Below are 26291 nucleotides of genomic sequence, written 5' to 3'. Positions count from 1 at the left end.
AAGTAAATGAAAACTACCCTATTTCCGAATATTTCAAACGTGTGTATTTTTGATTCTAGCCAATATTGTAACCAATGATACCTTATTTTTTCTAATAAGTTATAGCTAATCCAGACCATAAGACGTTTTAGAAAGATAACAATCAAATTAACAGGAATCGAAACTTCTCTGAAATCTTTTTCCTGTTAGATACTTCGGAAAAATAATCGTGCGCATCGTAGTCGAGAGTTTCTACAGTCGACGTCACGTCAAACTAAACACTGTCACATCTTATACAGTTGTGATAGGGGCGCCTTTGCAACAAAACTGTCTAATGCTGTTGTCTGTACACATTAACTATAAAAGATTATATTACTGGAACTACAAAAGGATAAATTAATGTAATGATGCTTAATGAGAACAGTATTAAAGGGAATCATACTCGTAACATCAGGAACTGAAATGAATAAAAAAAAATCTAAAATCAAAATTATTTATTCAGTTTAGACCACAAGTGGCACTTATAAAAATTAAAAAAAAAGTCTTATTCATAAACTAGCTTTGGTATTGCTGTACATCATGCCTTTATTTAACGTCTTTTTTTTTCAAAAGCATCGCCTCCTTTTTCTTTACTATAGAAATAAAACAAATCTTTATCTTTGACAGCAATAGAAGTTAGTTAGACTTTTAAGTCTCCAAGCAAATTACTTCTTTTAAAAAGCATTTGCTGAGACAGTTCTTAATCAAAATCCTAGAGGTTGAAAAGGGTAGGGTTAAAATAGATTGAATGGCAAGCTTGACCTAACAAGGGATCCCTTGCTATATCACTAAAATGCTGAGAATACTCTGAAGGTATTTAGTAAGTTTGACAAGGTAAGTGACAACGGCTATAACTGTTTTTGTTTTTAATTAAGCGTTATTTGCGACCAGTTTCTAATTCTATTGTGTTTAATTGACACTTAAATATCTTGTAAAAGTAAATATCAAAATATTACCGACCTAATTTTAATTTCCTAGAATCCAATAAAAATTACTAACAATTATTTTTTACCTAATTTTTGTTGTTGACTGTACTGTAATTTTATACAGTGTGTAGTGAAATCAGAGCCTAGTCAAAGTTGTATTGACTATTGCTCTATTGGTAATGCGGTAACCATTGACGAAATAGGTTTCGTTGTCACTTCACTGCATAGTGCTAATAATAATGGTAAGTTAGACATTACCTTCTTATCTTTATGGAATTTGAAAGAAAGAAATAAAAAATATTTATTTGGTACTAAAAATAGAATTTGAGCATTTGGGTTTAATTAGGATTTCAAAGTAAGCAAATTTTAATATACAATGATTACCTATTAGTATGAAACAAAGGGTACCGTTATGAAATAATCAGAAAAAATATAATTTACCTACTTATTTTTTACTTATACCGATCCCGCAACTCCTAGCTAACTAAGTTTTCATTCACCGCGGCAAATCATCGATGAGTAACTAATTTACGACAGCTACCACTAATTTGCGATTCACATTAAATATTCTCTCCAGTGCCAAAAAAACACTTGTGGGGACCAAAATAAAACATCGAAGATCATAAAATTTACATAAATAATTTACTCAAAAATAAATTAAAGAGCAAAAACAAAAACTTATAACTGTTTTGGGATCGAAGAAGACTTTAGACCTAGTAAGTACGCATATTTTCAAAAAGTACAACATGCATTTAAAAAAACCTTTGATGGTATCTAAAAGCTTAACCCTTTGACTGCGTATGCAACCAGAAATTACCGAAAAGATGGTAGGGGACTAAAAAAAGGGAAAAAATATTTTTTTTTGTTTCTTTTTTACTGGAAACTAAGTGGTTATTATAATATTGTTTTTTTTTACATAAAGTCAACATTATCAATGGCTTTACTGCGGTTTCCTTAAGGACTTTAGTACGTATCAGAGTGTGTAAACCCCAAAGGCGTTCGATATGGCTTAGCGGTATCGAATAACAGGATCGATTACCGCCTTTGAATACTTAAACTGTACATAATATAGAAAACATCTTTCAATGCCGAAGATCGCGTTAATACACCGAGATCAGTGTTATGAAATATTTTTCTATATTATTATAGTAGCATTTTGTACGACCTCATAAAGGTAGCAGGAAGGCGCTGAATGCAGGCCGCTACCAACCGCGCGTTATGGAAATCATTGGAGGAGGCCAATGTTCAGCAGTGAGCGTTCTGTGGCTAAAATTATAATGATTATTATTTTTATTATAGTATGATCTAACGTATCGTAACATATTACATTCATGCTGTGGATGTGTATTTCCAGAATTATATACTATGTCAATTTAGTTACTGAATCTGAATTTAGATGTGAATTTATATTAGATCGAACCTCGTATCTTCGTTCGCAATCGTGGCTTCGTAATGTTAATGCAATTAAAACGTTACTGTGATCCTGTGGTGCGAGGTTTGTTCTATCTCAATTCAGAGATTCTTTTAATTGCTGTACCAATGTCCAATTTTCTTAAAAGAAAAACAAACATCTCTGAAAAATACGACCACCCAATTCGTTCATAGACAAGGGTCAAATCGGTGGGGTCGTGCCAAACAAACACAATGAAACCCAAACCTTACATAACATGTCCATCATTGAGACGTTTAGTGATGAGATCTATCGAGAATATTGTAATACGGTCTTATCACAATCTGAATGTAAACACGTAGCAACAGATAATAATAATACATTAGAATGCCACCTAACACTAAACTACTGGTAGTAGTAAAATTTGTAAAAAAAAACATAACCCTCCCAAAAAAAGGTGCTATTCTCAGGAAACTAGGTATTATAGTTTTTAATAGATGTTCATCTACAGCAGGGGTCTCCAAACTACGGCCCGCGGGCCAAATCCGGCCCACCAGTGCCATCAATCCAGCCAGCGACATCTTAAGACTAAGCCTATGTTTGCATAGGTGGGCAGAAAAACTAAAATTGTTGTGGCCCTTGAAACATACCGAAAAAACATTATGGCCCCAAGGCTTCAAAGTTTGGAGACCCCTGAGCTACAACAGCATAGCAAACTATACAGTGTGAGTCACGTTAAAGTGTACATATAAAAATAGATCAAACTAGACCTATTTTTATCGACAAAAAAGAGGTCAAAAAATTTATGAGATTTTTTTAAATTTTTTTATAGAATTTTTTTTCTTCCAATTACTTATTGTAAAGAAAACGTAATAACTTTTAAACGAAGCGGTATATCCAGATAAAATAAAAACAGTCATAATGCTAAATAACAGGCGATACTAACAAAATACATAAAATACACAAAAAAGGCAAACAAATAATAAAAAATGATACTTTTTGAAAAAAATCTGCTTTTAAATTCGTGTTTTTTTGGTTATTTGATAACTTTCTCCAAAAAATGCCCCTATAACCGGTGGTTTTTATTACTTTGTATTATTCTCTATCGTATTACCTTCGTAAAATCAAAAATCGTATGTCTCTATCCCTATCACAACGTTTGCAATGATCATTTGAACTAAGCCTCTCCGGGCGCGCCATTCAAGGCTTCGTTAACAACGAAACTGAAAATGGCTCTAGATTTGTAATTTTGATAAAAACAAGTTAGATTTCAAATAAAAACAAAAGATTTCGAAGTAAAATAAGCATTTTAGTTAAAATTAAAATTGTCTCTATCTGTTGCGGAGAATAATGTTGTGGCAGGCCTTTGTTCAAACGATCATAGCAAATGTTGTGATAGGGATAGAGACATGTGATTTTTGGTTTTACAAAGATAATACGATAGAGAATAATACAAAGTAATAAAAACCACCTGTTATAGGGGCATTTTTTGAAGAAATTTATCAAATAACCAAAAAAACACGAATTTCAAAGCAGATTTTTTTCAAAAAGTATCATTTTTTATTATTTGTTGGCATTTTTTGTGTATTTTATGTAATTTTTTGGTATTGCCTGTTATTTAGGATTATATTTTATCAGGATATACCGCTTAGTTTAAAAGTTATTATGTTTTCTTTACAATAAGTAATTGGAGGAAAAAAAATTCTATAAAAAATTAAAAAAAAATCTCAAAAAATTTTAGACCTCTTTTTTGTCGATAAAAATAGGTCTATTTTCATCTATTTTCATATGTACACTTTAACGTGACTCACACTGTATAGTTTTGTTACAAAGTAGCTCCAATTGCAACTGCATAAAATGTTTTACTTGATGTGCTGATGTCTGTACCTACAACTCTCTTGCGACTAAGCGTTGCGTTCCCGCCAAATATTTAATTACGATTAATAAAAAAAACTACCTTTAACCTTAATAAGTGATTAAAGTAATACTAAAGATAACTATGTCCATAGTGATGCTATTTTTGCAAACCATTCAGAAAGTAAACAAAACATTTACACGCTGCGTGTGACACACTAGCGACAGTGATATTAATACTTACGAGGTAACACTCCAATGCCTATTGGGGTATGAAAGGCCAACATTCTAGTTTCTGATTAACGAAACATTCGAACACATAAACTAGGCAAACTTTGTTCCTTGAGTGGTCATGATTTGTACCTGATTCAATAAAAAAAAATACTATCACTACAACTGTCTTCTGAAACAAACTAAATAATTACCAAACAATTTCATATGATTTCTTGAAACTTGTTCTTCTTTATTTTGAGATAAAGGTGTATTATCTCTTTCAGTGTTTATTATTACGTCCAAAAAGTTATAAAAAATCTTTAAAAATAGTATTGTTAAGTTAATAAACATGCCATCTATCCATCAACCTGAGATTTATCACCACATATCCCGACAAAACCAAACAAAATCTTCCGATAAACATTAAAGCCATGCACGCACTCGAAGTGTTATATTACTTGGCTTAGCGCAGTCGGCTATTTATACAAATACGACCTCCACATCGCGAGTGTTTGTATTCATTCCACTACGCGTGAGCGCGACACTCGTGAATCGATTGGATCGATCGAAAAATACGCGGCAAAAAAGCAAACTTTTATTCGGAATTTGCGTGAACTTTTAACAGTCGCAGTCGAAGGGTTAATTCGTGAATCTTAGGGTAGACTGATACTGATTAGTGATTTTCAGTGTGTTCGTTAGAATGTGATAAGTACTCGGTGGGTGAACATTCAACGCCGGCTATCGTTTTGTTGCGATATTTTTGTGAGTATTGTTTTGTTTATATCTTTTTCTCATGTTATATTATCTACATTGATACTTTAACAAGTCTTTTTGTAAGAAAATAAGACCATCTTATAACGCATTTTTTTGAATATTCATCTTTAGATATGTTATTAAAAACTTTTCGCATTTAAAAATTTAGATAGGTTAGATTTATAGTTTTTTTTTTTTGGTTAGGTTAGTTATTATATTTAATTTAAGAAAATTAATACTTACTATTTGATTATTACAATTTGACGACAAATATGTTATGATGGTAACTTAAAAATTAGGTCAATGTGAGTGCCTCGTAAAGATTAACTTTATAATCACTACAAAATATTTTATGATTATGTATTTTATACTTTTCCGTAACTATCGCAATTCATCTGTTTCTATTACTTGTTATAATATTAATTACGTACACCATTAATAATTCAAAACGTTATAATGGACCTACAGAGTCCTTTTAAGTAGGTAAGTAATTTTATTTTTGTCGCATTCTGAGAAATGTTCATTTCCCTGTAATTAATGAAAACACAATTCTGCTTAGGACAAAAAAGGAAGGAAAATATGTTTAATTATAGAATAAAAAAAGATTATTAAAATATGACAATGTATAGGTAAGTATTCGGTGTCTTCATTCTAGTCCCAAAGTAAACAACGCTTAAGAGCGTTTACGCCGTTTGGCGCAAAAACAGTACTTTTTCACCCCGTTACAATCATTAACCAGTTACATTACAAATATGTTATAGGCATAAATAATTAGGCAATTTCGTCATCTAAATAGTTAGTTGAGAAAATATTTCGATTAGTATAGTATTTAAGAATTCTATCAAGATAAGTCCACACAGGTTTTCAAATTTCCACTTTAACGTCAGTTTACAAGCTGATTTTTTTATAAAAAATACTGTGAAAACGATATAACAAACATAAATATCCATTTAGCATAGGTCCTTAGGCAAATAGTTAGTTAAGAAAATTTTTAGATTTAAGCATTTTACAATAAGAAATCACAAATTCAAAGAACGTGAAATACCCAAAAATCAAAGTGATTTTTACACCATTATTCTTCTTTAATTCAAAATAAAAATAGCTTAATATAATAAAATAACATCTTCTTTAAAATATTTACTTTGAAACGATACACAAATTCATTGTTATTGTTTTGCTATAAACATTTGAAAACTATTAAAAAACGCCGCGCGCGAATCATTTCAAATGATGCCCCTTGAAACGCCGCGCTTCGCGTAAACGCTCTTAAATATTCGTTTGCTACCAAAGGTATATTTTATTCATAAATTAAAGTTTTATTTCATTAATCGTTTTTTTAGTCAATAAGTAGGTAATATGCATAATATAACACGTTAAAAACATCGCAAATTGGTCGTCAAGGTCGGAATCTACATAAGTAAAAAATCAACACTATTTCTTAGAACCAAAAAACATTTGGGGTATTTATATTACACCTATTTGCGAATAATTTAAAATTTGTTGAAAATAAAATGTCAGATAATTTTATACCTTAAGACCATTATGTCACGATCTTAATTTATGTTGTCGTATAATAATAGAACAAGTTACTTAATTGATTTGTAGCAACTAGCAAACAGCTGTTTGATTCATTAAATATCCATTGATAGATTGTAATTATTTTTATTGACACACTTTGACACATTCTCTCATTGATTGAGCCCATTCAGACTAGACGAACGTCTGGCCTAGTGGATTGTATACCAGACTCTATGATAGAGGTCGCGGGTTCGATGCCCATAGAATATAAATATTAATGCACAATAAGCATGAGCATAAATATTTATTTAGGCTTAAATCTGTTCTCTGATGAGTTTTACACATTTTAAAAAATAATTTAAAAAAGAATTATACTGATTTCAATAAAATAAAAATATTTGTTTTAACAAATAGGTAGTTGCATTTATACAAAAATCCTTTGATGAAGTTATTTATAATCAAGAAGTAACCATTACAAAAGTTTTTATTATTTTAATCTCGTCGTTAAAACCATGTACGCCGTAAAACTTGAATTATCCTTTTAATAATTAAAATTAAATGTCAAAACGGAAGGTTTTCATCGTTGCAATTGCAGCTACTGCAATAAATGCAACTAAGCATTAAATAAAGGAACTGTTTACATTTCCGTACTTTACGTTTTCCGTTCTCCTTGCCTTGTTAGTGTGCTTATACGTAAGCTCAGTGGCGCCATCGCCGGCGCTTTAGTAGCGATCGAAATTAAGCTACATACTGTAGTCGTTCATTGATGGTTCTATCATTTTTGTGGCATAGGTCCTACTTAATGTAACTCCGGTCCCATTTTAGGACAAACGGCTAAGAAAGTCGTTAATATTTTTTGTATATTGTCATGTAAAATAATCAGTCAAAAGTGCATCAAACATCTTTTAACTTTAATTGATATTAATTGTCCGTGGTGCATATTTTTTCTTAAAGGTTATTACACCTTTGTTTGTCACCTGTCATCCGCTTTGCAATGGAGGGAAGTCAAACCTTAAAGCCATGACCACACGTAGAAAACGGGTGAGACAGCGCTCTCGCTAATTCGTACCTACTCGGTGCGTATGTTCATACGTCTACTACTACGAGAGCACTGTCTCGCCCGTTTTCTCGGTACGTGTAATCAAGGCTTAACTTCGAGAAAGAGAGAATGAGAGGTGGGAATAACTAGTCCCGTATCTTTAAACTTTAAAATTGGGGAACTCTATCTTTTAACTATAAAATTGGGGGACATAACCCAACCTTGGGGAAAGTCTTTAACTGTGCATCTGTATAAGCGTACATAAGACTTAATGATTGATTAGGAATGCAACAGTCTATTAATGTAACAGACATTGAAATACTATTGTATATGTACCTACAATATTTTAATTTTATGCATAAAAAATGTAGCATAGTTTTCGTATGATATCCTCATTGCGATACACGTGACCACGATCAATGTTGTATGTAAATGAGTATTGAGATACTATTTCGCCTCGCATAATTAAATACAAACGTGATGTGTACGATCTACAACAAAAAATTATGATAATGTTTACCATTTTGATAATGTTATACTATAGAGGATTTGTAACAGAACAAATGAACCGCTCTATGACATTTTCTATTGTCAATGTCAATGTCACCCTTTCATGGACCAAACGTCCTACATTTTATCTGTATTTTACCATTAGTAAGAACGTTACATTATTTCGAAATTATCTAGTCTATAGATACTCACCCTTAATAGTTTTTAGTAACTATGTACGCTATGTATTAAATTAAAATTGTGTTTGAATATAATCTTTAAAACTCATTCATGACAGTAATACCTACGCTTAAAATCAACCTTTTTATAAATCGTAAGGATATCCAAAGATCATTAGAAGATATTTTGTTTGTTTGTTTTTATTTATTTAATTACACAGGTTTTAGGCCTTATTACGTAATTAAAAAATATTCATTAACAATAAACTTATTAGAATTTTCGATAACACCGGCTACGTATAAAAAATATGTTTGCGACTGACTCTACTAAATATTATGATATCTGACACTTACTATTGTTTTCATAGTGACTAATTTACGTACAATCTATATTGTTTTAAGGCAAGTGATTTAAATGTATTGTTCTTTAGAAGGCTTAGTGGTTGGAAATTCCACTTTGTTATTAAAAGTGTTTATTTAAGATCAATTATTGCAATTGCTACGGGATTAAGGAATAATTTGCTAGTTAATGCATTTTTCAATATTTCATCTTTGAATGCAGTTATCTTTCTTTATAAAATAAAGGAATATTTTCTTTGAGTAAAATTTTCTATCTACAGTACTTCCATCCTGTATACGGCTTGGACTGACTTAAGCGGTTTTCTAATTCATAAAGATTTTTATTATAGAACAATTAATTTTACTTAATTTAAGACTAGGTGATGGTAACTGCGTAACTAAACCATGGCAATTATTCCAGATTTTTACGATATAATTTTTTTCTACTAACATTTCATTTTAATAAATATTACATTTTCTTGGAATCAATTATTTTAACTACCTGTCCGTAACATATACGAGTACATACAAATACAATTCAATTATGAGATTTGCACGCCCAGTGCAACATAGATATTGATATCTGTTATCAAGGCCATGATAACAGTTATGTCAATAACCGAGCGACAATAACAAAGGATTTAATAACATAGTACAGTCGCGGAATGAAAAGGTTCGTCACCTTAGTGTCGGTTTTCGCTTGCACTAGGTACTGTGAGAGTCAAACCTGCCAACATAACAGTGCAAGAAACAGTGCTGCTAACATTTAATAAATAAATATGACGTTTGCTAACGAATAAGGTTTTGCTTGTTTATTTTTCTATCCCATCAGTGCAATGCAATGATGACATTGACCAATTGACAATAGTTTTTTTATTTAAAAGAAATAATAATGGCAGGTTGAACCAACAAGAAGGTTTTAGTTTATCAATCATAATAATCTTCTTGACAAGATAAATCGTCAAACAACTTTGATCTGAATAATTTTGAACTTTACTGACGAACAGTTAAAGATTATTTTCTCTAACTCGAGATTATTCTGTAACATAGTTTCAAAAGGTAATATGTGCTCGCGATTCGTTGAAGGAATCAATTTGAAAACTGACGAACCTTTTCATTCCGTGACTGTACCTACACACTACAGCACGTCAAACTATACACGGCGACACTTGTATGTTATTTTCAACCGACTTCAAAAAAAAGGAGGAGGTTCTCAATTCGACCCGTATGTTTTTTTTTTCTATGTTTGTTACGCGATAACTCCGCCAATTATGAACCGATTTGAACAAATCTTTTTGCGGCGTATAGGTAATACCTCAAGGGTAGTCCCATTTAAATTTAATACTAGAAAAAACAACCCCCAAGGGTGGAAAATTGGGGATGAACTTTTTTATACGCAATATCTCCGCCGATTATAAATCAATTTGAACGATTATTTTTTTGTTGAATAGGTATTATCAAGAGGGTGGTTTCATGCGAATTTGAAGAAAATATTTCACCCCCAAGGGTGAAAAATTGGGGATGAACTTTTTTATACGCAATATTTTTAATTATTAGTTTTTTTTGTGTTCACGCATTTGAAGTCGGTTTTATTTTTTTTAAAAGTTAATTATTCAATAAAAATATTGTCTGATGTACACGTCTGAAAGTCACAGTCATATAGGCGAGCAAAGAGAGCTCCGAGAGGGTGCTATGGCCTTAAAAACAGCCAAAAATCTGGAATTCCAGCAGCTCGCACTAAACGTTTTGATAACTCTTTTAAAATGCAAACAGCTAAGGATTGGAATTTGCTGCCTGCTGCTGTCTTTCCTGAACACTAATCCGGGCCTTTTTAAGGCGAGAGTGAAAGGCACTTACAGGGCAGATATGTACCACCCTAGACTGCATCTCACTTAACACCAGGTGCGATCGCGGTGGTCAAATACCTGCCTTGTCATACATAAAAAAAAAGTATTGATGATTATGATGTAACATTTGCAATTCAAAACAAACTTTAGACGGAAAAATAATGCAGAATTAACTATCATTAAGCGATAATTAGATCCTTAATTGGAGGTCATACTATTTTGTGTGGTTTAAAAACTGTATAAATAATTACAAAACTACTTTTTTTGGTACTGCTTTGGTACTGGTACTGTTCTTTAAATTTAGTATTTCGCGGAAATGTTCATTTTGTAGCACGTGTTTGAATTTAATAGGTTTTTTTTTGCTTTTCGTCAATAAAAAGATACTTTTATGGTTTGCGGTTTGATCATTTGCATTAATAAGCTAAAATTAATAAGCTAAAAGGATAACGCGTGATTGAGTCCGAAGTTCATTTAAAATGTAGGCATTTGTGCGATATCCTTAATACTTCAATAGGTAGATGACATTTCTTCTGTATAGTATCTAACTTTTATGTTTTTAATACTAGTCAGTTTGCAGGTTTCTTGAAAAAACTCTACATTTTTAATCTCTTTATTTATTTGTTTTAATTTGCGTTAAATTCCCGACACCATTGTTAAATTTTGAACTCAAAAACACCCCCAATGAACCAAAATCATTAAATCAAATACTTAAGTTTTCAATAAAAAGCATTTCTTCATAACAAAAGACTTCTCGATCTCTCGATTATTGCAATCGCAACACTCATCAAAATATATATTTAACGAAGACGGTTCATTGCCCTATGAACTGCGCACTAATAACCTTATTTGTATAGTATCTTTAGTATTTTTTCGACCCATTCACGAAAAAACTTTAGAATTTTAATGATAATTAATTGTTAGTTGGATATCATTTAACAATCACGCTCTACGCCACGTGTTGTTAACAAAAAACTATCAGTTAGAGTAACGGAAAAATCATAACGAAGAATTAGGCAGTTATAATTACGTACATTTGTCGATACATTAATCATTTTGTAAAAAAATCTGGTAAAAAACTAATAAACAAACAGACAATGTAATAACCAAATGCAATATCATTTGATGTACTTTTAAATAAAAGTTGAATTACCTACTTATCGTAAAAATCAGAAAAGATTGACGTCTCTTGTATTGCCCTAAAAACTTACTCTCCTTTTGACAGCTTATAAAAAGTCCCTTATGTATTACCACAGTATTCCTTCTCACTTACCATTTTTGAGTTCCAGTAATTAAATCGAAATATTCCTTACCTTGGGTCACGACATGCAAATCAGTTTACATAATATCACAGACCAAGCAAAGCAAAGGTCAAGTTGTCAATAAACTATGGTAATATTTACAAACTTGTTTCAACATAACTTACTACTGCCACCTACGGCACTAATGTAAACAAAATACGTCACGATTTATCGATAAATCGAATCTATTTTTATCTACAATGTATTATCGATACTGTGTCAATTTTCTATCCGATTAAGGAAGGTTGATTGTAAATGGGACGAAACTGCAAGGCTAATTTGAAAGGTCATATTTATTAATAGCTAGTTTAAGATACGATTGTCCAATGTCCATGCTTGTAGATAATAATTATTATAATTGCAACTGAAAAGGTGAAAGTTTCTTCGGGCTAGATTGGATAGATTAATACCACAGTATTAATACTATGTAAACAATACCCAGTTTAAAACGAAACGAAATATACATTCATACAAAATAGAAAATGCATCAACATTACCTACCAAATTATGGTACCTAACAGACAGTGGCTGAAATACTTAACATAATAATTGATACAGGTGAACTTAAAAATAAAAACAGTACAGTAGCCTAATCCGTTTACACTGATAAACTTTACAAGTTAATCGAAAGTTATGCAGAGCGCGAGCAACTTAATATCACAAAAACCACATGTATCAATTTATTCATGCTGTTTGTTTCCTTAATAAAGAAAAAATAAAATAAAAATACAATTTAACGACAACCAATTAGCGAACTTAATAGAGCCATTAATAATAAAAATCTTCCTAAGCCATTGACCCGAAGCAATTTAAACTATCATTTAATGACATTTACAATTTGTGGTTTAACAATACCGATTTCTTTCTATTGCACAACAAGTAAAAGATGTTACTTGCCTATTTAATTTATATGTCAACTTCACGATTTTAACAAAACAATTAATGTTTTCGTACCGCTTTGATGCCCTAATGAACTGTTCAAGATAAGTGTTTAGGCTTAATTAAAAATAAATAAATAGTTGTTATTATCATTATTGAAATTGTTTAACACATAACTAAGTATCTATTTACGTAGGTAATTTTTCATCGGTTAACTTTTTTTTATGGAAAACCTAAGTTACGTCAACATGTTGGCTTATTTGCACCAAGTGTTACGGCCAATACGCCAATATGATAAACATGATTTAGGTATAATCTATCCATCCTTACAAACTTTTACTTTAATAGGAAGAGTTATTTTATTACATTATCATCTCTAAAGCGTGGGCAGTTCTCCTACTAGGTGGACCGACGATCTGGTGAAGGTCGCGGGAAGAGCCTGGATGCGGGCAGCGCAGGACCGTTCATTGTGGAAAACCTTGGAGGAGGTCTTTGTCCATCAGTGGACGTCATTCGGCTGAAACGAACGAATGAACGAACATCTCTAAACAATTAACATGTTTCATCAAATATCTTCGTATCAAAAAGGCCTTTACAATCATAATTTACTATTAAATGTGCACATTTATCAAATAACTATAACGTAAACAATACAGTTGCCTTGTCAATCGCAGTGCCGGTCGTAATCTCATTATGCTAGTTACTGCTTCCTTCCGCACATACATAACAATATTATACATATACAACTAAGATACCATAGAAACTTAGAATCGTGCTACACTACACTGTCTTACGTAACCTCTAGTACTTACTGCTCTATTATACCCTACTTGTATTATATTAAACAGCCTTTGCTATAAATAGGATAGTTCTTAGAGCTAATCTACTTTGCCGCTCAATTGTTGTAACTAATTTATTAATAATAGTTGGGCTAGAACTTTCAGGCTAAATTCAACCTGAAAATCTGAGAATAACTGAACTGCGACAGACGCTCATAATAAGTATCTGAAACCAGTATTTTTTTACTACCAATATTATTATAATATTTTTTTCTATTTATTTGGGATTAGTTTGTATAATCTCAGAGAGCTAGAGAGCAGGGATCAACTGATACAAAAAAGTTATAGATTAATTTATAACAATTTTAGACTGCTGAATGAAACGAAAAGTTGTATCAAAAATGTCTTATCTATTCCAAATCAATATTAGTTTACGGCTTTCAAGATATCAAATTACATCTTGATAAAGTCCTTTACGAGATTTGCAATTAGCAATAATTAATCAAGGTGTAATTTGATCTGCTGACAAAATATTAATTAAAACTTTTATTGGAAGGAAATTCTTCGTAAGAAACATTTCTTCATTAATCAAATTGTAATCTGTATTGTTTGTACATCTCTTTTGTACATGCTTAATGATAACCCATAGATTAAAGAACGGCTGGAGTTTTAAAAATAAAACGCGGACGTGATCATATTACAAAGTTGTGATTCTGTGTTCTTTGCGAATAATTTACTTCTGATTAATTAAAAACTTAAATAGCCAACATGTTTCCCCTGAAATCAAATATTACGTAGGTACCCTACTTTATTAATACTAGCACTTATTTGATAGTGATAAAAAACACGTTGTTAATCAAGAATCGGGTGATCAATTTTGAAACTTAGTTTAGGACATCCCCTACTTAAAACAAAATAATATAAAAATATGTTCATGCACACAAATGTTTGTACTGTCCGGGAATCGAACCCGTGACCTCTCGGCACAGTAGTTTCGAACCACTACACCAAAAGGCCGATTATGTCTTAGGGTAGACTTATTTGCAGCAGTACCTAGACTGCCAATGAATAAAAACGATGATCTCAGTGGTATCGTTGATCGAAGATAGCCTAGGTATTTATTTTCTAGTGTACAACTGCATCAAAACCGTTTATTTTTAATCAGTTTATCTTTTAAATCTTAATTTGAAATGGGTTTGTAATCCAAAGATATAAATTAGTGTGGTGTTCCCTTAACGATAACTCGGATTGCCATTCAAACTGACTAATGAAGCCAAATGGAGCAGCAATTAGTCCCATTGTGCCGATTAAACTGAGGCCGGGAGTTGGAGTTGGAACAAATGCGATGTAGAATTAGCAAATTCTAAATAATATATGTCTCTAGAGTGATATCTAATTGTTTTAATACAAAATTAAAAGCGCACATAGCAATAAAATTAGAAATAAAAGTGTACTCTACAACTTAATAGCTCAGAAGAGGTTAGGTACTTACTTGCCTTGTTCATGTATAAATAGTGTGTAAACTTCATGTTTAGCATCGTCAATAAATGAGTAGGTATATACCATGAGTTACATAACATAACTAAGCATTCGTATCATATAAACTGAAACATAACCGCAATCGAAGTATGAAAGTTATTGTCTGTAACAACCATTCACGTACATTCCCACAAATAGGCTCATTCAAATGTGTTGCTTACAAAAAATGATCTGAGGTGCTTAATTTAAATTAATTGAAAAGGCTTTTAATAAAAATTCCCCTCAAAAAATTATACGACTTAACAAATTTTTGTCTACAATAAATAAGCTTTGTCAGCCCCAAACCACAACCTACAAAATAAATCCAGTCGCCAGCACATTTTGTTGCAAAATTGAACCTATCATAACTAAATAAGTACTCGTATTTAACTTGATATGTTGTCGTCAGTACATTGACCTGTCCAGATTATTTTAAAGAGCAGGCATTTCACAACATTACGCATGATAAACCTTTGTAAACGTTTTGATATTAATCGTGCAAACAATTATTTGCAAGACATCAAAACTGAAGTAGATCATCAACTTGCTCTATTTTTCAGTAGTAAAAGAGAAAGTATTGGACAAAAAACTCTGTTTTCTTAGTTTTTAATAATAGTGAGTTCAAAGGCTTAAGTGTGAATTTAAAGACGGTATGGGTCCCATGGTATTGAGGGGATAGATAATGTAACATTTGTGACATTCACCTAGCGAAGAAACCAAACCAAATACAGATAACGGCGTAGCGACTTCGGAAACGACTGTCACATTTGTAACACTTTTTATACGAGCGAAACTTTTGTACGATCTAGGGAACAAGAAAATCGAATATAACAATGACGAAAATCACAGATAAGTTCAAAAACATGTCTTCCTCGGCTACCTATTTAACTTTAGAAAATGTGACCAACTACCCTAGTGTTATTAAAATCATTGTCAAGAAAAGGGATATTCGCGTAGCGCATGATGCAAAGGCTTGAAGGTATCAAGTTTCTCAGTTTGGCCCTAAAAGATTAACTGGAGGAGAATGTCAAACAAATGGCATTAAGTTATCCCTAAATTACTATGTTTTACGTAAAGAAATAAATAAAAGTGTGACAAGTCTTATTCGTTGTCAACACAAAATTAAAATTAGTTATACGATCCGCCTCTAAAACAATATTAGCACCATAATGAAATGCCTGCTCGCAAACTCCGAAGATGGATTTAGCATTTTCAACTTTGCCAATTCCAAGTTTATATCGTGACAGCTTTTGTTTGTCCGTCAGTTGGTTCTTAGCGGTGGTGTTGTAAGAAACCCGAGTCTTGGAGTCTTATTTATTAGAACTTGAGCTATTTTTTAATACTCGAGTCTTATTAATAAAACTTAGAGCTTAAATCCTTGAGTCTCTGTAAAATACTCGAGACCTGTCAAAAAGAACTCAAAGACTAAGTCCTTTTAAAAGAACACAAAGACTTATGCCCGTTTTCACCATCAATTCCTAATTTTTAAGTGACCCCTACGGCAACACATAACAGGAATTTCGTTTTCAAATGGGTCACTTAAAAATTAGGGATTGATGGTGAAAACGGGCATGAGTCCTCTAAAACCATAGCTGTAGTTTGAAATAAATAGAATAGCAAAGAACGTAAAATACTCGAAAGGACTCAGAAGACTCGAAAAGACTCGGACTCGTGTGACTAACGACTCCTAGTCTTGAAAATAGACTCAAGTCTCGAAATGAAGACTAAAATACTCGAGTTTCTTACAACTCTACCTAGCGGGGTTTAATTACTAGAATACTGCGGTTTTAATTACACTCTTGTTTATTTATAAAACAACTTACTTTGTATTCTCTATCGATATCAAAAATGAGTGCTTGGATGCTACTTATCAGTTTATTAATTAAATAAACTACATAAAGTTTATTTATTAAATAGGTTGTTTACGTGGAAAATTCTTGAAGAAAGATATCGGAGAGAAGCGGTAGTAATTATTAAAGTTGAACAGCCCACACTAAAGAGGTGCTGAGATGGTTTAAAATGATCCAAACAACTATAACTAGAAGCTATTTTTAGCAGCGTGACTCTTCTTCTTGATTCCTACCTGTATTTTAATTGCAAAACATATATCTCAAACTAATTTTAAACTTTCGAAGTTCAACGCTAGCGGTAAATGAAAGGTCGTGGGTTCAATTCCCACCGCAGGCAATAGATTTTGTCTTTGTCAAGTATTAAAATTATTCTATGACATTTTGTTGGTAGCGGCGACTGGTTGCGCCGCCATGGTGTCCCGGTGAAATATAGCCCAAAGGCGTTCAATGTTTTAAATAATTTTAATCTTTCGATTATTTTATATCTCGAGTCAGTGTCAGGTCGAAAGGATGCATTAAAGTTGTGTTCAATAAAGTTTTACTATTTTGTCCCCAGATCTGACGTCACCATGGCGATGGACTACTCGTTCGCCAACGCGTCAACCTCCAACGGGTATTCTGATGTGGTCAGCGAGCACCTTAAAGGCATAGGCAGGCTGTTCTACATCCACTACCCTCAAGAAACTTTGTACGAGAAGAAAGAAGATGTGCCCAACTTCTTCAGACAGGTAAGCTAATGAGGGCTTTCGCGATTGAAAAATCCGCGGCAATACGTAGACGCGAGGTCCAAATGCTGCATGATTATAGTCTTTTTCACCTAAGATGATCCGTATGACGTTTCGAGTTTGAAAGATTTAGAGATGTCACATAACTAAACCATAGCGATTTATCTATCGATTTTTTTCGAAGAGTTAGTAAAACCTACTTTTATAGAAATATTTTGTACAGGTGTTATTTAACAAAAAACATGTTTTTTACAATTACAAATATTATTGTAACAATTTTTTATTGATAATATTCAAATTTCATGGTTCATGTTCAAAAAAACGATTCCTAAAAAGTACTGGTTCTGTTTCTTTAAATTAAAAACCATTAATTTATTTTTAATGCGTTTATTATAGTCAATAATCGAAAAATATAGTTGATATTTGTAATGTTTTTAATAACTAAGTATTCACTGCAATCGATTAATGAACCGCGGTAATAATCGATTTTATTATACAAGAAATACCCCAGCACTAAATCTATTCCGTTTCACACATTGCGTACATGAAATAAATGATATTTTTACATCGTATTTAATTAAAATATAATCAATAGACTCAGATTTTACTATATATTTCAAGACAAGGTAGTTATTTTTTTTTATTATATTGCTAATAAAATACGAATATTTTTTCAAAAATATTCTGCATATGTAGTATGCGTAATATGGATAACCTTGAAGTGTCATACGGATCATCTTACGTGAAAAAGACTATAGTTATTTTTGACATGACATTGACAGATATGTCAAAATCCAACAATCACGCAGCATTTGGACCTCGCGTCTACGTATTGCCATCTGGCGGATTTTTCAATCGCTAAAACCCTAATTGTAATCTGCAGGTTTTGCGATATGCCAGAATTAACATAAATACAGGGATTCAAGGCAGAACAATCATGAGTACAGGTGAATCATGAATGCTTATACTAAAACGTTTGTTTTTATTTGTATAGAGAACAATAGTGTCTAGACAAACCTAAAAAGGATTTAGGACGCTATTTGGATCAAATATGTAATTGCTCAATAATGAATAATAAATAAAAAAAAAAAAAATATGATGATAGCCTATGGATAGCCATCTTCTATACAAACGATTTTTCATTTTTTTTATCCTCAATTAAGAGCCTTTATCTGACAAATGAGCTGATATTTTTCTTATTTTTCTTCTTATTCATCATGAAAAATATTTGCTCAGCACAGAACATCAAAAGATAGACTCAAAACTGGGCTTATAAAAAAATATGAACTCTTTATTCATATTTTTTTTCATTACCTCTGAAACGGTGATACTTTTACTAAAGTATTTCTATTTTATATAACATCTCCTTAATCACGCTCTTTATGAAACACCCTGTATACAGGGTGGAAACGATAAGTGATCTCATTCGATTATTTCTAAACTATACAAGATATCGAAAAACTGGTTAGTGAATATCTTGTATAGTTTTTAATATTATTTGGTTTTACTAAATGTATGGAAGCAGGAATCATTGAATTTTTGGATAGATCCAGTTTATTATGTAATTAATATTGGTACCGTTTGAAAGAGCTTGTGAAGCACTTTCAGAATCAGTAATCAGTTTTTCGATATCTTGTATAGCTTAGAAATAATCGAGTGAGATCACTTAACGTTTCCACCCTGTATATATGACATGATTATGAAATTCAGCACTAATGTTCAGAAGCCGGTATTGACTTATGACTAACGTATTACAAAACTGCAATTATGATCATGTTACATACATAAGTACCTACAGCTCTAATTTATAACCTACTTTTTTAAAGTCGGTAAAAAGTGTAAGCAATGTTTTTCTGCTTAAAAATAAACTAGAGTTTTTTTGTCAATTAGGCCTAAATAATACCTTTACGAAATACCATTTTTTAGACTTTATTACATTTATTAGACTAAAAGGAATCTCATAATTCGATTTCAACTGAAGTAGGTCCTCAGCTAGGTAGATTCAAGCTTACGATTGCTGTAAATATTTAAATAAATATTTTTTGTACTTATTTATATATTTATTTATTGGACTGCATTTCTTGGCATCTATTTTTAAAATACTTAACACTAACCTACTATAATCGTTTGCCTTTCGAACTAAAATGTATAATAAGTAACTTATTGTGCCTAAAGATTTAAAAAGGGGTCAGGGGTCAAATCATTTCAGTTTGTTGCCTAATTATTAATTACATTTTCTTTTCTTTTGACTTGAACTTGACCTCAATTTCAGTTATAAAAGTAAATACCTAAGTGTATAAAAGTCACACGTATGGTTGACAAATCAAACCTTGACTTTTAATATAATATTGTGACATCGGTTAGTTACTCGTAGATCTAAATAGACAAGATTGATAACTTTCAAGATTTTTATCACTTACTAATGGCGCAGTTACACTACACGATAAATTGACCGAGACGAAGTATGACGCACACCGATGTATGGGCGAAACGAAGTGAAGTGTGTTTTTACACTTTAAATCTAGATCAATTTCCCGCATGGTGTAACTGCGCCGTTAGAAAGTGTAGGTATTTTAAAGAAGTTAATAGTAAAACAATGCAATTTCATTTAAATATCTTCTTTGTCAACTTTCATTTATTTAAGTGCATTCGTGATTAAGTAGTTCGTGATTTAGCTACCACGACGACTGTAAGTATACTTTAGTACATACTATAAAAACTATATAGTATTTTTGCAGTTATTAAATCATTTAGTCAACAGTAGACGATTATAAAATACCTTTGTACTACCTACCGACCGTGTTTCACGTTTCTAGAGGCATAACTTCTAAAAATATTCTTCCTTCTTTTTGCCTTATTTCTAAGGGGTTTTATAGAACTTACAGCTTTTCTAAGACCAACAAAACGCTACGTGAACAATAGACATTAGCTCTGTAACAGGTCACAAAAACATTCAATGAATATTTTCTAAAAAAGTCCTTTGCTGTAATTCAAGACAAAAAAAAGGTATTAAAAAATATACGGGTATTTGAAGTACATAACATCACCAGCGATAGGTATCTTATTCACAAAGAGCTTTTTCTTATTTCCCTTTGGTGTATAATAACAAATTTAACTACCAAGTTTCTTACACGTGACTGTCAAGAAACGGCAAGTAGACTCTACCAAGAAATAGAAGCTTTTAAAACTTTGAGAATGTTCTTTAGAAAATGATACATTAGGGCTGAATGCACCATCTAACTTTAACTTTGACAAAAATCAAAAATCTATCAAACTCCATACAAAAAGCACCGGTTATTGTTAATGTTGCGGTTAAAATAAGATGGTGCAACTTAGCCTAAAATTTAAGTAAAATGGTTTTCTGTTGTGAAAAATGAATTTTATTTTTCAATTCGTAAAGTGTGCTTTTACAAAACGCCCTAGGGGTGCTTCCGAGCTTTTATATTTCAAATGGATGTTTGAAAAGTATTTTTTGTACTGGGAAATATGAATAGAATGTGTATTTGTTTATGAAAATATAATTTCATTGCCGTTTTCTAAAATGAAATGGAAATTAATTACATATATGTTTTTAATGTAAATAAAAATAAAAGCGTGGTCTTTATATCATAAGCGACGTAATATTTTATACAGGGTGTTTCTTGTAAGGTGTCAAGCCGAAGGCAGGTGATAGGTGAGGACTAGACCTATCGATTTCACCCCCATGTATGTTCTACGATTTTTCATAGTTTAGAAGTTATCGTCAATTTTGTGATTTTTTCAAATTGTATGACCCAGTAGGCTTTAAATTTTTTTATCTTTTTTTTGGGTCGACTTTTCTCAGATTTCTTTTTTTTGACAGATTCCCTATTAATTGCAGATTTTTGAAAAAAATAATCAACTTCCTATCTTTGATGCAAGATACAAAATTTTTGCTAGAAACATAAAAAATATGCTATTAGCGGAACATTCTAAAATTTTCAACTTAAAAGTTAAAAAAAAAAGAAGAAATTCCATAGGTCCAAAATAATTTTAAAAACTGCGCAGTTTTCTGAACTTTCATAATAACACAAAAAAACATGTACTTAATAGGCCATTATTTTCTGTAATCGCTCCACTAATGTGGTAAGTCGGAGATTCCGTTACATGTTTTTGACTTTCTTAGGACTAACTAATGATTGCAATTCTCTAAGTTTACGTTACTTAGAACACATTTAAAGACAATAACTGAACAGAACATTTTTTTATCCACAACGAGGAATCTCTTGCCCTTCATCTGACCTGATGAAAACTGATGGATGATCAGCGAGCTTCACTCGGAATCCTAAACCACAGAGGAATTGGCTGTCCTAAATAGGTGGCCTTACCACTAGACCACAGTGGTGGTTGTTACTTTACGATTAAATTCGATATAACTACCTACATATTAGAGTGTGAGAGAAAGGGAAAGAGTTTGTGTGTGTGTGTGTGTGTGTGTGTGTGTGTGTGTGTGGAGAGAGAGAGAGAGAGAGCAAAAATGGGTGTAATGATTTATTTTAAAGTAAATGTTCATAATGTCCGCCGTTGACCTGAATGCACATTCGACAACGACGCAAAAAAAATCTTCGTAAAACCTTCTTCTTCATTTTAATTTGGTTTTGTGCTTCAGTCAGCTTTGTCCGCAGTTCATCAATATTTTCATATTCCCTATTGTATACCAGATGAAGGGCAAGAGCTTCCTCGTTGTGGATAAAACAATGTTCTGTTCAGTTATTGGGGGTCATCCATAAAGTACGTCACACGTAAAGAGGGGGGGAGGGGGTCGACAAAGTGTGACATGGTGTGACAAGAGGTGGGGGGGGTCCTAAGTTGTGTCATCACATTTCAAAATCTAATATATCTAGAGGTACTAATCGCGTAATTTGAAATATAAATTAAACTAAAAAATACCCCCACCACTTAAGCACAACTCCGTCGAAGTCGAAAACCTAGGAGAGTCTTAATGGGCAACCAATGAAGCCATTAAATCAATAAAATCTTTTGTAGGAATTATTTCAGATCTAATTCTACTGGCCTATATCTAATGCCGCCAAACGCACCGTACCTCGCGCGTGATTTTATTGTTTCTATTTGTTGCAATTTTTTTGTTAATTTAATATTTTTTCGATGTGAAATTGAAAAACATGTGACGTCACACTAGGGAGGGGGGGTCTCAGAAATGTGACAAGCACGGGGTAAAAAAATCATGAAATTCGTGTGACGTACTTTATGGATGGCCCCTTGTCTCTAAATGTGTTCTACATAACGTAAACTTAAGGGATTGCAAACATTACTTAGTCCTAAGAAAGTCAAAAACATGTAACGGAATCTCCGACTTACCACTTTAGTGGAGCGATTACAGAAAATAATGGCCTATTAAGTACATGTTTTTTTGTGTTATTATGAAAGTTCAGAAAACTGCGCAGTTTTTAAAATTATTTTGGACCTATGGAATTTTGTTTTTTTTTTTAAACTTTTAAGTTGAAAATTTTAGAATGTTCCGCTAAAAGCATATTTTTTATGTTTCTAGCAAAAATTTTGTATCTTGCATCAAAGATAGGAAGTTGATTATTTTTTTCAAAAATCTGCAATTAATAGGGAATCTGTCAAAAAAAAGAAATCTGAGAAAAGTCGACCCAAAAAAAAGATAAAAAAATTTAAAGCCTACTAGGTCATACAATTTGAAAAAATCACAAAATTAACGATTACCTCTAAACTATGAAAAATCGTAAAACATACATGGGGGTGAAATCGATAGGTCTAGTCCTCACCTATCACCTGCCTTCGGCTTGACACCTTACAAGAAACACCCTGTATTGTGTGAAAAGAGGGATTAATTAATTGTCGGTGTAAATTCACTTGCGTAAACTACCCTAATAAATCATGTAATCGATACCCTTTCAGTTAAACTATACCCAATTTGCTTCTCTGAGAAACCCAAACTGATTTGTCAAGAGTACCGGTTGGTTAAACCTCAGGCTAGCTTAACCTCATCGTGTTACGCGGTGAACGTCTAATAGTCAAGTTACCGTGGTTACGATATTTCGTAATTACTGCAACATATGAGTAACTTGGGACGTTTTCAGGTTGGTGTTAAATAGGGCATTGCGTTTCGTGGTAACCGGTAACTTGAGTTAAACTTGTAGTTAGCGGGCGTGAAGTAACTACTCTTAATTTCACGCCTGCTCATAAGTTTATTAGAGTAAAATATCATCTCACTATTAGCTATATTATGACACACCATATTGTCGGCCATTTGGTGTAGTGGTTCGCGTACCGGATTACTATTTCACGGGTCGTGGGTTCGATTCCCGCACAGTACAAACATTGGTGTTCATGAACATATTTGTTTGTATTGGTCTGGGTGTTTTCTATCTATATTATTTATGTATTTACAAAAAAAGTGTTTTAGTTTGTTTATATTTCTTGTCTAGTACCTATAGTACAAGATTTGCTTAGTTTGGGACTAGATGCGCAGTGTAAAATACCCAAGGATATTTATTATTTAATTTATTGTATATTAGGACGTGTGTATGTGTAAGGACCCTGAAAAGAATCCATAAACCAATTGCAATATTAAAAAATACATCCCTTCGACTACGCTTTTTCAACCAACTTCCACCAAATCTAATGTATTGAACCGGTCTTTATGTAAATACAATTCTATTCCTTGAAAACTCTAAAGGATACAAAGTTTGTTCCAAAAAACGTAGTAAAATAGATAAAGAAATGACCCAATTACGTAAAAGCCTTATTTTGGGGCGAAGGGTCGGGTTCGATTCTCTGAAATACGACGGGCGAAAATATTATTTGTGTTTACATTTATTTTCGAAAAGTTTATCGTTTCTTAATTTGTACAAAAAAAAAAAAGTTTTTGTCCCGTCAGATTAGTGTCACGAATTTTTCATAAAATTATTTTAAAGGTGAAAGAAAATTTAAAATTGAAACTTTTTTGTGCTTATTAAACCTTATAAAGCATTTTAAAATTAATTTGAGAATATTAACTTGTTTCAATGTTCTAAAAATAGACAAAAAGTAATTTCAGTTCATTATTTTATTTTCAAATGCAATTTTAAGCGTACCATTTAATTTCGAACTAGCCAATTAAATTAGTGTGATTAGTGAAAAAAATACTTATTTAATGATTTATTTACAATCTTACACTGTGTCAATTACATAAATTATCCTTATCAATAAAGATATTGTAACTATGTAGTTATCTCAAGCATAATTTATAAACGATCGTGTAGGTCAAGGCATGTTTCATTCCCATTTGTATTGAGTATTTAATTGTGTTACTAAGTATTTTATATTACTAATACAAATCACTATTTGCAATTTATTCACGGCATTGTTATTGTTACGAAACAATACTTGAACACATTTTATTTTTTACATTTCATTGTAATCTTCAAGTCCGTAGGTAATTAGGTATTTGAATGACGTACATACATAAGAATCTACGAGTATAATTTAAGTAGGCATAATTTTACTTTTACATTAATAAACGTTATCTAAATAATCGCTTACTCCTCACAATGTTAACGCTAATTTTTGTTATAAATATTTTTATGGGAGGAAAATATCCTTCAGTTGGGACATTATCGTACGACCTAACTAGTCGAGTGACTGCTCTAAATTTTCAAACCTATCGAAATTTTAGTGATTTTTACATTGCAAACTATCTAACTAGCCGTTACACCTGTATTTTCTTTTATTTCCAGTCATGGCCGTACTTCTTCTTATTCATGATCCTGGAACACATCGTGCTGAGGCTAAAGGGCATGAAAGGGATCAGACTGAACGACGGCATCACTAGCATATCCCACGGGATCCTACAGGAGTGCGGAAGGTATGTAGATCTCACGGGACTATTTCCCAACTATTTTTCCCTCTGCTGAAACTCCTTTATAGCTGGGAGCTATAGCTTAATCAGACTGAAAATCAGAGTCGTGGTACTACGCACTGCGTCATTATGCTGAGTGGAAGCCTTTTTGGCATCATTTCCAAATTAATTTATACAATACTGCTAAGTTTTGTAACTTGCAGTTTTTAATGTGCCAAATTAAATGTATTTTATTTTTTTCTTATTCCCCGATAAAACCCAACCAATGACGACCGAAGTTTGTCAAAAAGTTTGTCAGGGGTAAAAAAAAACGTCAATGGATCAGCAACTTTTTGTTTCCGCTTGACAACTGCTTGTCAATTTTGCTATACGAGTACGAGTATTAAATGAAGATAATCCTCAACAGTATTGCTTAATACTAAACATACAAGTGAAATCTGAGCACCTTCATAGTGTGCACTTTTACGCAAAGTGCGTACAATGACTTTTCTGTGGTCAGCAGTTGAAAATTATAGGCCATGTTTAAGAATTTGTGCAATTTTATACACTCGACCTATTGGTAGAGTCATTTTCGCCCAGGCTTGATGAAGTTGTATAAACTGATTAAACGCATGCTACAATCAATTAGGCATGTCTGTTCAAACCAATTGAGATTATACCTCGCCCCATTGGAGGCTTGGCAGCGCCGATAAATTTACTCACTAATTGATTGAACCATTGGACCACAGTATTGTTGTGATCCAGAGGCCTCACACATTATCATCATAATATGGTATCATCATCATCATCATCATCATTTCAGCCTTAGGACGTCCACTGCTGAACATAGGTCCC

The 26291-nt window shown here is 32.2% G+C and overlaps 1 protein-coding gene across 2 annotated transcripts in view; it reads left to right on the top strand.

Moving 5' to 3' along the window:
- Window positions 1-1167: 1167 nt before the first annotated feature.
- LOC114360764 (alkylglycerol monooxygenase) overlaps window positions 1168-26291 on the top strand; it is a 44307-nt gene continuing 19183 nt past the window's right edge. Inside the window, exons 1-3 of one of the 2 annotated variants that reach the window (XM_028315562.1) lie at window positions 1168-1186; window positions 17446-17617; window positions 25336-25463. In XM_028315562.1, the coding sequence (XP_028171363.1) occupies window positions 17459-17617; window positions 25336-25463 (287 nt within the window). In that variant the 5' untranslated portion in view covers window positions 1168-1186; window positions 17446-17458. Of the gene's footprint in view, window positions 1187-4903; window positions 5164-17445; window positions 17618-25335; window positions 25464-26291 lie in introns of those variants that run through there. The other variant, XM_028315556.1, reaches the window with a different exon arrangement.

The sequence above is a fragment of the Ostrinia furnacalis genome, unplaced genomic scaffold (assembly GCF_004193835.3).
Source record: "Ostrinia furnacalis isolate ACB-3 unplaced genomic scaffold, ASM419383v2 OfSCF0322, whole genome shotgun sequence".
In the NCBI taxonomy this organism is placed as follows: Eukaryota; Metazoa; Arthropoda; class Insecta; order Lepidoptera; family Crambidae; genus Ostrinia; species Ostrinia furnacalis.
The sequence above is the reverse complement of the archived record's forward strand: the minus strand, read 5'-3'. Positions and strand labels throughout refer to the sequence as shown.